The 12823-nt window shown below is 59.1% G+C and overlaps 1 protein-coding gene across 3 annotated transcripts in view; it reads right to left on the bottom strand.

Annotated features, from left to right (window-relative positions):
* Position 1: 1 nt before the first annotated feature.
* The window catches only part of CPLX1 (complexin 1), a 52679-nt gene continuing 39857 nt past the window's right edge, over positions 2-12823 (bottom strand). For 2 of the 3 annotated variants that reach the window (XM_011970903.1, XM_011970904.1), the window contains exons 2-3: positions 5991-6166; positions 2-335 (exon numbers count right to left, since the gene is read on the bottom strand). In XM_011970903.1, coding sequence (XP_011826293.1) covers positions 138-335; positions 5991-6166 — 374 coding nt within the window. In that variant the 3' untranslated portion in view covers positions 2-137. The remainder of the gene's footprint in view (positions 336-5990; positions 6167-12823) is intronic. The other variant, XM_011970905.1, reaches the window with a different exon arrangement.

Here is a 12823-nt window from a genome sequence, read left to right as displayed (position 1 = left end):
GGGCGCAGGCAGGGCGGGCCTGGGGCTATGGCTTATATCGGCGTAGGGGCTGCACGCTGCTCGTCCCTTGGGGGCCTCCGCGGAGGGTCTGCAGGGGGGAGGGACGGGGCTCCGCGGGGCCGCTGTCCCGCGCGGGGCTACTTCTTGAGCATGTCCTGCAGCGGCCCGGGCAGGTACTTGATGACGGTGTCCAGGATGCTCTCGTCCTCCTCCTCGACCTCGTCCCCACAACCCGGCGGGATGGCCTTCTTGGGCCGCGTCAGGCTCCCTTCGGAGTTGGCCTCCATGGCGGCCTGCGCCTCGGCCTCGCGCTCCTCCTTCTTCTTGATGCCGTACTGCGAGGGAGGCGGGGGTCAGGGCGGGGGTCCCGGCGGCTCCTAGGCAGGCCGCAGCCTCCCTGGGCCAGGGACTGGCCCAGGAACCCCAGGAGGCGCGTGCGCGGACCCCTGGCCCACGAGGCAAACGAGGACCCCAGAGGGAGAAGGGACCCCAGAGGGAGAAGAGACCCCTCGCCGGGGGGTGCCTGGAGGAGTGGGAAGCCCCCACGGAGAATGGGGGCCAGCAGCTGAGAAGGGGGGAGCAGGGGATGGGGAAGCTCCCATCTTCCTTGAGAGGAGAGGGGGCTGTGGCCCCACCTCTGGCTCCAAACCCAGCCCAGCCCCTGGCATCCTGCCTTCCAGGAAGCCTCCAGCTTGGGGCAGGGAGGGATGGGCAGGATGCTGTGTGGCAGAGGTGGGGAGAAACAGTCACCCTGCAGCTGACCCTCCTGCCCAGTGCCTGGTCCACGACCTGCAGTCACTCCTGGGCCTGGCCAAGGCTGCCTGCATGCAGCCACAGCCCCAGCAGGGCCACTCCCTGGCAGGCCACTTCAGCTCCGTGGGCAGCTGGCAGAGGGGCCTGGGCGGTGGTTACTTCCAGGCACTGGGTGTCCTGGAATCCTGCCTAGTTGTGACCTCAGCCGGCACGCCTGGGCCTCACCGAGCCCCTGCCCACCCCCGTTTCTCATCTCCTGTGAGTGTGTCTGCCCTCTGTAGCGGCTGAATACTGTCCCCCTCAAACTCATGTTGCCTGGAGCTTCAAATGTGATCTCGTTTGGAAATAGGTCTTTGTCAACATGATTATGGTAAGGATGGGGACGAGGCCATCCTGGATTTGAGGGGCCTCAAGTCCAGTGAGAGTGTCCTTGTAAGAGACAGAAAGGACAGACACCCGGACGGGGGCGGGCATATGAAAGCGGAGGAAGTCGCAAGTGTCGAGGCCACAAGCCAAGAAACACCAGGGGTTGCAGGGCAGCCAGACGCAGGAAGGGGCAGGGAAGGGCCCTCCCCCAGAGCCTCCAGAGGGAGCGTGGGATTTTGGCCTTCTGCCCTCCAGGCCTCTAAGTTTCTGATACCAGGCAGCAGGGTTTTGGTTCTTAGATCAATACACCTCCCCACCCCACATTCCTCCAGCCCTCCTGTGAGCCGCCAGCCCAGGAAGCCTGTGGTCATGGTGAGGCCATGGAACTACGGAACAGCCTCTTGCTGCCCAGGAAGGTGGGAACCAGTGCAGTTGGGCTGGCCTGGAAGGATTGGGGGCCTGGTGTCGTACAGGAGCCGGTTGTCCATCCCCTGGGCAGGATCCCCGAGCCGGGTCCAAGGCCCTGGGTCTGAGATTAAGGATGCTCTAGAGCAGTGAAGGCGTCAGCAGCTGTGTCCAGGAGAAAACTTAGAAGGGGAGTGGGCACCAGCACTTTACAGGACCGAGGAGCACACCACGGGATCGCCAGCCGCAGGGAGGAGCCTTTCTGCCCAGGAGGAGCCCCTCCCCTGCCATCTCCTGCTCCTGTCTCAGCAGCCCCTTCCCATAGAAGTGGTTGGTTCTGCTCCTGGTGCTGGGCACCCCCTGGCTCTCCAAGGAGGCCCCTTCCTCCTCCCAAATGGAGGCTGCCTGTGTGCCCCCCAACCCCACTGAGGGCAGTCTCGGCACCTCTCCCCTCCCCTGGTGCTGCAGGTGGCTCTGGGTGTGGGGGGCCAGGGCCACCTTCAGTGAGATGGAAAGGAGGGCGCCATGCTCCCAGCGGCCTGCGGCCAGAGCACCACCTGGCCACTGAGGAGAGAGAGGGGCTGTGGGCTCGCCCTGGTCCTCAGCAGCCCCTGCACACTCTTGACAGAGCTGGGACTCCAGGGATCTCCTCAGTGAAGCGAAGAGTGCAGGGTAGGAACGTCCTCCACAGGGACAGGGGCGTCACCCAGAGGGCCCTGCAGGCCCAGAACAAAGCCCTGACCCCGCGGGGCAGCAAGAGCAGACTGGTTCTGGTCCTAGCCATCCACAGCGGGAGGGGCAGCAGCTCCAGGTACGGAAGTGGAGGGGGCACGTGCTCCTCGTCCTGTGGGGCCAGGGGTGTGCTGGGGAGAGCGATGCCACTGGAAGCTAGGTCTGGCCAGAGCCTCCTTCCAGCCAGGGGTATGGGGGTCTGTGCATGCGGCGGCCACACGTGTGCCCAGCCCAGGAGGCTGTGCTGCCCATGGCAAAGGCACTCAGGAACACGGGTGTGCTCAGAGGAGCAGGCATGTAACAGCGCGAACATAAGTTGTGCAAGCAAAGGAACCTCCTGGGTCAGGGGAGTGACCCTTAGGGCTTGGGGGACCCTGTCTGCAAATGGTGTGGGGTCCTTCCCTCTGGGCCCAGGAAGGAGACTCCAGGCCCTGCCACCAGGTTGTGGGACACTCAGAGCTTGGCTTGAAGTGCCAGTTGCTGCACTGAGGCTCCAGGTCATTCTGAGGCTGAGGTCATGCTGGACTCAGCCTGAGGGCCAGGGTCACTCCGCCGGGAACACGGGCTCTGGGGCTGGGCTGCACGCCGGAGCCTGAGACCCGGTTCTGAGGCGTCTGCTCCAGAGACAAACACCCAGGCACACCCAGCCCTAGGCCTGCCATGATGCTGGTCAGCTTCTCTCCAGGAAGTAACACCTGAGGATGGGAGTGGCTGCTGGGGGAGCCTAGGAGGCCCTGACACGTCTGAGGTGAGACCCTGAACCCTGAAAACACTGTGTTCCTGAGAAGAAAAGGGCAGTGGGTGCTAATCAATACTGAGAACCAACAATAGGAACGATAAGACCAAACACCCAGCATTCGGCAACCAGGTGGACACCTGCTAGCCGCCGTGTGAGCTGTTGGGGGTGGGGGGATGCAGTGTACTGGGGCAGCCTAGTGGGCCCTCAGAAGTCCCATGCAGGAAGGCCCAGGCGTGAGCTGCCCGACATGGGTGGCTGGAAGCTTATGTAAGCCAAGGGCGGGTCAGTCAGTGCTCGGAGCACAGAGGGGCCAGTCTCGCTCTGGATCCCTGGGCCTGGGCCTGTCCAGATGGCTGCCTGACTGGAGGTGCAGGTGCGATGCTCCTCTGGGAACTGCCTGAGGGGCTGGATACTCCGAAAGGATCCAGCCCCCATCCGCGAAGAGGCCTTGGACAGGGCAGCTCAGCACCTCTTCTCTAACCAACCCCCAAGATGCCTGGGGGTGCCACAGCCCAGGGGAGGCTGGAGGCAGCAGGTGTTCTGATCAGGTGGCCACACCTGAGGGCGGGGTTCCCCCACCCCCAAAGGCTCCGTGGAGGAGGGCTCTGTGGGGAAGGTGTGGACGTGGGGTCTGGGGGGGATCCAGTGTGGTGGGGCCTCCAGAGCAGAGAGGCTGGTGCTTCCAAGGCCTGAGGGGCCAGTGGACTGTGGAGGGGCCTGTTCTTGTGGGCAGGTCTGTGGCCTCTATCCCTGCCACCTGTGTTCTCTGAGGGGCTTAGACCAAGGCAAAAGCGCAGGTTGGTGCCTGGCAGCAAGGTCAGGCCAGCTCCCCATAGGCCTGACCAGAGAGCCCTGCACCCCAGCTGTTAGCTGTGGGCCCCACACGGAAACTGAGGAGATGCTTACGCTTCCCCCTTTCCTGGGCCTCACTCTCCCTGGTGTCTCCCAGTCTCTGGAGGGTGCAGCTGCTGCATCCTGTCCGGGCCACTCAGTCACTGACACTGCTGGCCCTGTCCCCACTGCCCTTGGGGCCTGGACATGGTCCCCTGAGCCTGCCCTGTCCTGCCTCTGGGGACCCTGAGGAATGACACGGCCCGGAACAGCCGGTGTCCCTCTAAGATTATGCCAGCAGAGGCCGGAGCCGGGGGGACCTGACCCACTCTGGAGACACCTGCTTGGACACGGACCCAGACACAGCTCTCTCAGACCCGAGCCCACCATCACTTTGTGTCCCTCCCTCAGCTGCTACCCACCGCCACCTCCACTTCTACCGAGCGTCAGCTCTCTCAGCTCTGCCGGGGGCTCTCGGGGTCTTGGGGTCTTGGCTCTCTCCTCTCTGTTCCCTGCCTGTGTTGCTGTCTCTCCCTCTCTCTGTGCCTGTCTCTCCTCTCTTTGTCTATCTCTCCCCTCTCGGTGTCTCTCTGTCTCTCTCTCTCTGTGTCTCTCTCCCTCTCTTTATCTTTTTCTCTGTCTCTCCCTCTCTGTGTCTCTGTCTCTCCCTGTCTCTGTCTCTCCTTCTTTCTCTGTCTCTCCCTCTCTGTGTCTCTGTCTCTCCCTCTGTCTCTCTGTATCTGTCTCTTTATCTCTGTGTCTCTGTCTCTCTCTGTTCTCTGACTCCTCCTCCCTTCTCCTGTCCCCGTCCCCCGCTCCTGATACCCACAGTCTCCTGAGCACATCTGAATGGGCTCTGGCTGCCTGGCTCAGATGGTGTATATTCCCCTGACTTCCTCCTGAAGCCCTGGGTCAGCTAGGGGAGCTGGAGGGCGTGAGCCAGCACAGCAAAGTCGATCAACAGGAGACCCCTGGAAACGTCCAGTGACCCTGGGTGGGATGCCAGGGCACCCAGCCCCCACTCCCCATCAGTGGCTGCTCTGCACCCTCCAGGGTGCATGGCGGTGGCGGGGGGTTGCTGCAAGGGACCGGAGGGTGTGGGAAGAATCCGTGGGTGGGGCGGGGCAGCACTGCTGGACTGGCCTTTTGGGTATAGGGGCTGCATGTGCCCCGTCTGCCCCGCCCCTGCCCTCCCATGTCGACCTCTGTCCACTTCGGGAGCTCCAGCCTCCCCACAAGACCCCGTGGAGCCCACCCTTCCCTGGGTACGGCTGACACAAGGCCAGGAAACAGCTTCTGCACCTGCTCTGGGTGCCCCTGGCAGCAGGGAGGGGTCCCGGGAGTCTGAACCTTCCCACCCTGAAGCCAAGCCATCTTGGCCCATCCAGGGCAGGCGACTAAGGCGACCCTCTGGGAAACACAGCTTCCGGCCTGCCTGGCCTGCTGTGGCCCCTACCCTCGGGGCCAGCGCACGGGGTGAGCACTCGGCTCCAGGCAGCACCCCAGGCCCCTCCTATGTGGAATGTGAACATCTCCCACGTGCCCCCTCACCCCTGGCTGGAGGCTCCTCCAGGCTGCTGTCTGTGCCCACCCGGCTTCCAGCCAGGGCCCTGCTGGAGCCACCGAGGAAGCCAGAGCGGTTCTCAGGACCCAGGCTGCTCCCTGTACCTTGTGCCCCTGGGACCTGGCCGCTGCGGGGACCCGGCTGAGTGGGAGTGACGGCGCGGGGCTGTCCCTGTGCCGACAGCCACTCTGGGCCACCTCCTGAATCCCAGCGGGTGCCCCCCTCCCTGCATCCTCACTCCAGGCCGGGCTCACCTCAGAGCGCCCTCCCATGCCAGGTGGTCGCCCCATGACCCGTCGGCCCAGGGCCCCGGGCAGCCAGCCAGGCTCCACCTTCTCCCGCAGGGCTGCGCATCGGAATGCGGGCCCAGGAAGCCCGTCAGGGCCGGCCCTGTGGTCAGGAGCGGGACGGGCTGGGCCCCACAGAGGGAACCCAATCCGAACCCCAACCCCCTCCACCACCCTGAAGCCCCCAAAGGGGAGGAGACCCAGGGGGACGCCCGCCCCTCCTCCGGGCAGCCTCTTCCACCCAGGCGGGGTCTGGATCCCCGCTGGGCTCAGGGCCGATTTCCCAGCAGGCGGGGCCCGGCCCGGCGCGCACCTTGTCTCGGATGCCCTGGCGCATGGCCTCGCGCTCCGCCTCCATCTTGGCGTACTTGGCCTTGCGCTCCTCCTCCGCCTGGCGCAGCGCCTCCTGCCGCTCCTCCTCCTTCTTGGCGGCGTCTGGGTCCTTCTCTTCGTCACCCCCGAGCATCTTCCCCATGTCCTTGGTGGCCCCTGGGACAGAAGTTGGTGATTCAGACCGCCCCATTCAGACGGCCAAGGCCGGGCTAGTGTCTCAGCCACACCCCCACGCCCTCTGGCCGACTCCCCCAACCCTCCATCCACCCAACCCTCAGGCCTCCCCCAACACCCTCCAGTTGCTCTTCCCACCTCTATCTGGCCCTGACCCTCCTGCCCGGACCCTCCATCTAGCGTACTGGGGTCTCCTGCTTTGCTTTCTGTTCCTCAAGGGACATAGGCAACTCCGTGGGGGGCGGGAGAGTGGCGCTGTGGTTGCGGGTCTGTATGCACCTGTGTGTGACTGCGTGCTTATGCATACGTGTGGCTGTTGTGATTGTTTGTGTGTGCTCCACATGTGGTTGTATGTCTGTATGTGGTTCTGTGTGTGTTTGTGTAATATGCATGCCTGACTGTGTGGTTGTGTGTGGTTGTGCATGTGTGTGGTTTACTGCATGTGGCTGTGATCAGGCTTGTGGTCTTGTGGTTGTGTGTGCAGTTGTGTGTGAGCTCCCAGGGATTGATGGGTCTTCTCTGGTCCTGTGTCCAGCAGAGGCCTGGCCTCCTGGAGGTGGTGCAGTTCAGCTGTTTATGCGGGCAGTAAGTGGGTTGAGGGGCAGGGCTGGCTGTCAGAGGCAAGGTCACCGAGTCTGACCTCGGGGGCAGAAGCCGGCATGCGGGCTGGCAGGGGCCCTGCTGGGGCTGCAGGGGACTGCTTGTTGCTAGCACCCAGGCCCTTATTGCTCTGCGGTGCCAGCCACCACTTTTCTCGTGAGCTCCTGATTCACAGGCCCCACAAACACCTCCCTAAACAGCTCTGCGACTCAGCCCACAGGACAGAGATGCGTAATTACAGCCTCTGAATATAGCAGGCACTGCGGGGAGCCCTGGCCCTCGGCAGCTCCAGGGAGCAGAGCAAGCTGGCTGGATCCAGCACACAGTTGTCACTAAGGAAGGTGACCTGGCAAAGCACCCATGCTCCCCCACGGCCACTCATAGCCCTCAGCGTTGCAGGGGTGCTCCTGGACCAGCCTCGTGTGTGTGAGGGGACTCCGGCCACAGGTTGCCCCTGCAAATGCCGCTCTCCCCTGGCGGCCACTTGGCCCCCTCGAGGTGCTCCTCAGTGCTCAGGCACTGGTTCTGCCCCTCCTTGAAGGTCTTGCCTCTGGGCTCTGCCCACTGGATGCCAGACCTCCTAAGGACTGCCCCCAGCCAGCTGAACCAATGCCTCACGTATAAATGTCAGGTGGAATTCTGGGTTGGGCTAATACCACCCGGCCACTTTCCACCTGGGTCCAGATGTGCCCCCCACCTTGTTTCTGTGAATTCAGCAGTTCTGTGTCCCTGGCGCTCTGGGTGCCCCCCCATTACTACTCTGATACTGGGAAGCTCCATGCTATACGGAGTCTGGGAGAACGCCCTCGCCTGTAGCTATCTGTGCCAGTGCTGCCTCTGCCAGTCATTCAGGAGTGAGCCCCCTGTCAAAGGTGGGCAGAAGCTGTCATTTGGAAGGCCCCCAGCTGTTGGTGGGAGGAGAACAGCTTGTTGCTTGAGTGCTCTGGGCTGAAGGTGTCACTCAAACAGGGCCACGCCTGCATCCTGCCGGCACCTCCGACTGCACCTGTTTTCCTGCCCCCCATACCCTGGCTGTCTGAAGCTATCACAGGCAGCAGGGTGTGGGGAGAATGAGTCCATCTTGCTGCCCTTGTCGCTGTGGGGACAGGCAGGCAGCCTATGCCAGGCACTTGGCTGATGGCACAGATCTGGACTCCTCAACAGAAAGCTAAGAGCCTTGTGGTCAGTTTTCAGCCACATCTGCAATGTTTTGCAAAGCAGATTTTAGGCCCATGACTCAAGGGAAACTGGGTCACAGTAGAATTGCTCCTAGATTCTTCTAACAGTCCCCAGTCATTGGGCCGGAATCTCTCTGCCTCCTGCGCGGCTGTCTCTGGCAGGTGTGTGGGGGAGGCAAGGACAGCCCCCACAGCCCTAACTGCCTTTGTGCAAATCTTACCCCCATGAGAAAAGCTAATTCACCCTAAAGTGAGTGACCCGTAGCTCTTTCTGCCTCCTGAAAAGGACTGGTGTCTATAAGGAGGTGAGTAAGCCTGGCTTCTCCCCACATTGCTCTCCTGACTGAAGGGGTTTCTGGCTGGGGTGGGGGCTGCAGGGCTTCCACAGCTCATTGGGTGCTCCCTTCCCTCCCTCCTCTCCAGCTCATCACATAGGCTGTGGGTCTAGTCACGGGAGCGGGCATTTATAGAGCACCAGGTGTGCTGCCCTCTGCTCCACGGGTGGCTGTGGGGGGCCCTCCCGCTCTGTGAGTGTAGAGGCCCCACTTGAGCCCTGGGCTGGTCCAGGTGCCAAAGGCTTCTGGAAGGCCCACCCCTAAGAAGGAGGACTGAGCCGAGGATTCGTGCTCCCCACAGGCTGCAAAGCCACTAGGCTCAGAGGGACCCCCTGCGAACCTGGGGAACGTCACAGACGCCGCCCACCACCCGGCTTTTTGGCCCGGCTACTGCGCGGAGCCGCCTCCAGAACCGCTTCCAAAAGCTGGGAATTGGGCGCAGCCAGGAGCCCAACAGAAACTGCGGGAAGCTTGTTCCTGGCACAGAAACCCAAAGTGCCATTTGCTCTCCTGGCACAGACGCCAGAACGGCGGGACAGGTGCAGAAGGGGTGGCCCCGAGCGCTGCTGCGACCCCACCAGCCTCGACCTCGACACCCCACGACCCCGCCGGCGCCTGGAAGCAGGAGCTGCACCCCGCATCCGCAGGAGGGCGGCGCTGCCACACCCCCGGTTTCCAGAGGAGGGCGCTGCGGCGCGGGGCGGTCCCAAGTGGTGCCGAGGCTGGGACACTCCGACGCTGATTGCAGGGGGGTGGGATCCGAGGCTGGGGGTCCCGCAGTCTGGCTGGGATCCACTACTGGCCTCGCCGCACAGGGGCCGACCCCACCCCTGCCTCGTTCTTCTCTGAGCCTCAGCTTCCCCCGTGAGAGATGGAGGCGGTCGGGGGCGCACCGGACGCGACCCCGCAGGCAATGATGGGGCTGGCAACGCCCCCCACAGCGGCACAGGCGGATAAACCCCCTGGGGAGGGAGCTCAGTCCCAGGGGGAGGGGCCCTTCCCACCCGGGAGCTCGCCCCATACCTGGGGGTGCAGATCCCGGGGCCTCCCTGCACTCTGGCCCTGCTGAGACTCCATCACCCACCCCACCTGGTGGTAGCAGAAGGGGCAGAAGCTGAGTCGTTTCCTCTGCAGACATCGGAGAGGGTGGGGTCAGGGCCGCCACGTTCCCAGCCCTGAGGCTCTTCCCGGGAACCCACCTTCCAGACCTTTGCTGGAGCGGCACCCACGTTCCCAAGACACCCAGACAGTTTCTGGGGGGGGGAACTGCTTCTGTCGAGCAGCCGCCCCTGAGGTCAAAACCCTGCTCAGGGTTTCCTTACAGTGTCAGTACAATGACAATGGCTGCATTCAACTTAGTGTGCACTATACATAAATTATGTACATGTACACACTACATCCATTAAAGTCATTTTTAAAGCTTCATTTTGAAATGATTGTAGATTTACAGAACAGTCACAAAGATTGTATAAGAGGGCTCTTGTATGTGGTGCCTGGGCCTCCCTAAACACTGCCATTGCATCCACCGAGTGTTCGTCAAAGCTGAGACCTGGCCATGGTGCCGGCGATCACCCCACTGAAGACTTCCTTTGGGGTCACCACTTTTCCAGATCCACCTCCCGGGCTCAAGCGATTCTCTTGCCTCAGCCTCCTGAGTACCTGGGACTACAGATGCCTGCCACCACGCCTGGCTAATTTTTGTATTTTTAGTAGAGACGGGTTTCACCATATTGGCCAGGGTGGTCTCGAACTCCTGACCTCCTGATCCGCCTGCCTTGGCCTCCCAAAGTGCTGGGATTACAGGCGTGAGCCACTGCACCCAGCCTAATGTTAATTTTTAAGAAGGTAAAAATTCTTTCTAACTTGAAATAAAACTATGGGGAAAATTATAGAATTGAATGAAAAATTAAATAATACCTACATAAAGAAAGACACTTGTTATTTTTCTGGGCTAGGTAACTCCACACGTAAAGACATCCATCCTCCCCAAACGCCAAAGAGTTAAGAAGAAAATTCTGTGAAATCTGACAAGCTGAGTGTTGCATACAGACCTGCAAAAGGCCCATCTGCCAGAACAGACACCTGAAGGAAAAAGAGAAGAGTGAGGTCCACCAGATGCCGAGACAGAATGATGATGGTGCAGCGGGAGGAAGACAGATAATGGGTCCAGAGTGGGGAGCCCGTCCCCAGACCCCCATGGACACAGGACCCACACGTGGGAGCAGAGACAGAGGTGGAGCCTCAGGACCTTGGAGAAGGAGTGCAGTATTCCCAGATGGGACAGGATACTTGATGGGAAAGAATAAAACTGGACTCCTGCACAACACACAGACACATTCTTGTTGATTGTAGATCTAAATATGAATCCCAAATACATGCAGGCAAAGAAAAACACAGTCCCTGCCACCCTCTGGCCCGTCACCAGCTGTATTTCCCTTTGTAGTTGTGCTGTTTCCTGAACTGGTGCTGTCTGTTGTGTGTTTGGCTTCTGATTGCCAGTCTGCTAACAGAAAGCCCTGTGGGAGCAGGCGTGCCAGTCAGCTCAGAGCTGCATCCCTGGCACCGAGAGCAGAGCCTGCCACTCAGCAGGTGCTCAGCAAAGAGTCAATAATAATTTTTTTTTTTTTTTGAGACGAAGTCTCGCTCTTGTTCCCCAGGCTGGAGTGCAGTGGCGTGATCTTGGCTCACTGCAACGTCCGTCTCCCGGGCTCAAGCGATTTTCCTGCTTCAGTCTCCTGAGTCGCTGGGACTACAGGCTCCTGCCACCATGCCCGGCTAATTTTTGTATTTTTAGTAGAGACGGGGTTTCACCATGTTGGCCAGGCTGATCTCAGGTGATCCACCCGCCTTGGCCTCCGAAAGTGCTGGGATTACAGGTGTGAGCCACCGTGACTGGCCAGTTGATAATAAATTTTTTAAATGCAAGCAGCATTTGTAATGTACTCAGCCACAAACAAAACCTTAAGAAACCCACAGCTAACAGGAAAGTTCATGATAGTGAAACAGAACACTTGCCCCTTAGGCTGAGTGACATGAAGAGGATGCTCACGCTCATTGCTCCTGCTCACCTTTGTACCAAAGGACTTCGCCATCGCACTAAGGCAAGGGAAACAAATAAAAGGCATGAAGGTTGATAAGGAAGAAGTAATGACATAGTCATCTATGTAGAAAATCCTAAGGAATCCACGAAAGTACTACTAGAAACAAGTGAATTTAGCAAGGTCGTAAGATACAAGATTAGTAACAGCAAACAAAAAGACTTTTGGCCAGGTGCAGTGGCTCACGCCTGTAATCCCAGCACTTTGGGAGGCTGAGAAGGGTGGATCACGAGGTCAGGAGTTTGAGAACATCCTGGCTAACACGGTGAAACCCCATCTCTACTAAAAATACAAAAAATTAGCCGGGTATGGCAGCGAGTGCCTGTAGTCCCAGCTACTCAGGAGGCCGAAGCAGAAGAATGGTGTGAACCCGGGAGGCGGAGCTTGCAGTGAGCTGAGATCGCGCCACTGCACTCCAGCCTGGGTGATAGAGCAAGAAAGACTCAGTCTCACAAAAAAAAAAGATTTTTATATACTAGCAGCAAACAATTGGAAATTGAAATTTAAAAACAATTCCACTAATAATGCTGCCAAACCATAAAACAACCTGTTGCTGTATTTTTAAATTAATGTGCAAGACCACTTCACCAAAAACTACAGAATTGCTGAGAGAAATTAAATAAAACCTAAGTGAACATAGAGATAGACCATGTTCATGAACTTAATACTGTTACATCAGTTTTCCCTCGACTGGCCTACAGATTCAATGCAATTCCAAGCAAAATGCAAATTGACTTTTTGGGAAAAATTTACCACCTGATTCTAAAATGTATATGAATATGGCAAAAGACCTAGAATAGACAAAACAATTTTGCTAAAGGAGAAAACTTTTAGAGGACTTATACAACCTGACTTTTTTTTCTTCCGAGACAGAGTTTAGCTCTGTCGCCCAGGCTAGAGTGCAGTGGCAGGATATCGGCTCCCTGCAACCTCCACCTCACGGATTCAAGTGATTCTCCTGCCTCAGCCTCCCAAGTAGCTGGGATTACAGGTGCCTGCCACCACACTTAACTAATTTTTGTATTTTTAGTAGAGATGTGGTTTCACCATGTTGGCCAGGCTGTTCTCGAACCCTTGACCTCGTGATCTACCTGCTTTGGCCTCCCAAAGTGCTGGGATTATAAGCATGAGCCACCAAGCCTGGCCACAACCTGACTTTAAGACTTAACTATAATCAAGGTAGTATGGTATAAACAAAAGAACAGACATATAGGCCAAGCGCAGTGGCTCACACCTGTAATTCCAACACTTTGGGAGGCCGAGGTGGGAGGATCACCTAGGCTCAGGAGTTCGAGACAAGCCTGATGGACATGGTGAAACCCCGTTTCCATTAAAAATGCAAAAATTAGCTGGGTGTGGTGGTGCATGCCTGTAATTCCAGCTACTTGGAAGGCTGAGGCAGGAGAATCACTTGAACCCAAGAGGCGG

The sequence above is a fragment of the Mandrillus leucophaeus genome, unplaced genomic scaffold, assembly GCF_000951045.1.
Source record: "Mandrillus leucophaeus isolate KB7577 unplaced genomic scaffold, Mleu.le_1.0 Scaffold98, whole genome shotgun sequence".
Taxonomy (NCBI): domain Eukaryota; kingdom Metazoa; phylum Chordata; class Mammalia; order Primates; family Cercopithecidae; genus Mandrillus; species Mandrillus leucophaeus.
The sequence above is the reverse complement of the archived record's forward strand: the minus strand, read 5'-3'. Positions and strand labels throughout refer to the sequence as shown.